General features: G+C 61.0%; 1 protein-coding gene across 1 annotated transcript in view; it reads right to left on the bottom strand.

The window, feature by feature from the left end:
• The window catches only part of LOC114072762, a gene marked incomplete at its 3' end in the record, with an annotated part of 18,719 nt that extends 17,756 nt beyond the window's left edge, over nucleotides 1-963 (bottom strand). Inside the window, exons 1-3 of the mRNA XM_027910617.1 lie at nucleotides 829-963; nucleotides 421-608; nucleotides 195-332 (exon numbers count right to left, since the gene is read on the bottom strand). Coding sequence (XP_027766418.1) covers nucleotides 195-332; nucleotides 421-608; nucleotides 829-963 — 461 coding nt within the window. The remainder of the gene's footprint in view (nucleotides 1-194; nucleotides 333-420; nucleotides 609-828) is intronic.
• Between the last annotated feature and the right edge of the window lie 226 nt (nucleotides 964-1,189).

Raw genomic sequence — 1,189 nt, 5'->3', positions numbered from 1 at the left:
TGCTGAGCATCCCCAGCAGGTGCATTGCCATGGGGCAATAAAGAGGGAGCAAGACGTGGTGCATCTCCCTGTCATGGGGAAAGAAGGAACCATGGACCCTGAGCAGGGTGGGCAAAGCTCTCCCAGCAGGCTGTGTGGGGTGTGCCGTGCCCAGGACAGAGATGATGGAGGCAGCAGGGACAAGGGTGTCTCACCTGGCCAGCAGCCCCACTGCATAGTGCTGGGTGCCAGCACAGAGGAGCGTGTCCCAGCCACGCTTGCGCTCCACTGACATCACCTCATTGTCCCACTGCAGGCGGCAGAGCAGGGCCTTGAGGGTCTGTACCAGAAACCTGTGTGCAGAGCAAAGCCAAAGTCATGCTGGGAGCCCTGGCCCCAGCCCCGAGGGCATGGGAGGGAGAGAGGACTGGGATGGAGCACCTGTTGGGGTGGCTGGGAAGGCGGTGTTGCTCCTGGCATCCCCTCCAGAAGGTGTTGACCTCCTCTGGCACCTGCTCTGTGCTAATGGAGACTTGGAAGAGCAGAGCACAGAGCAGGTGGGGGACATAATCCATCACTGCATCCTGGCACTTGGGCTCCTGCAGGATCAGCCACAGTGCCAGGCTTGCCTGCAATACAACCATGCAGAGACAGCGCTCAGTGTGACATGTTCATGTGGCTGGGCCCGAGTGTTGGAGGGAGAAGCCAGGGCAGACCCAGGGGGAGCAGCCGGCCTGGTGCCCCTGAACCTGCCCCTCAGCCACATTTCCAGCCCAGCGCCTGAGGCAGGGGGATGCAGTGGTGGGGAGGTGACCTGGGGAGGAGCAAAGGCCACTTTTAGAAACTCACAGCCAGAGCAAACACTTCTCTGTCATCACCATCTGATGTGGACATGCTGTGTGCTGGCCAATCCTCCATCACTCGCAGCAGTGGCGGCAGCACCTTCTCCACTGCTGTTCTCGAGGAGGCAATGCTCTTCCACATCATGGCAGCAGCTCTGTGGAGACACAACTCTGGATCAGGGGGATGTCAGGCACAGAGCTGTGGTCTGGGCAGCTGTGGGGGCCCAGGTGACAGAGCCACGGTGCCTTGAGGGACAAGGAGGGCACGTGGCAGCAGGATCGGGCACTGACAGGCCAGGGCTGGGAAATGGATGGGCCAGAGGGCTCTGGAACTCTCCATCTCTCCAGCACACCACATGGGACAGGCT

The sequence above is a fragment of the Empidonax traillii genome, unplaced genomic scaffold, assembly GCF_003031625.1.
Source record: "Empidonax traillii isolate 1590-97213 ecotype Southwest subspecies unplaced genomic scaffold, ASM303162v1 scaffold3890:size19376, whole genome shotgun sequence".
In the NCBI taxonomy this organism is placed as follows: domain Eukaryota; kingdom Metazoa; phylum Chordata; class Aves; order Passeriformes; family Tyrannidae; genus Empidonax; species Empidonax traillii.
The sequence above is the reverse complement of the archived record's forward strand: the minus strand, read 5'-3'. Positions and strand labels throughout refer to the sequence as shown.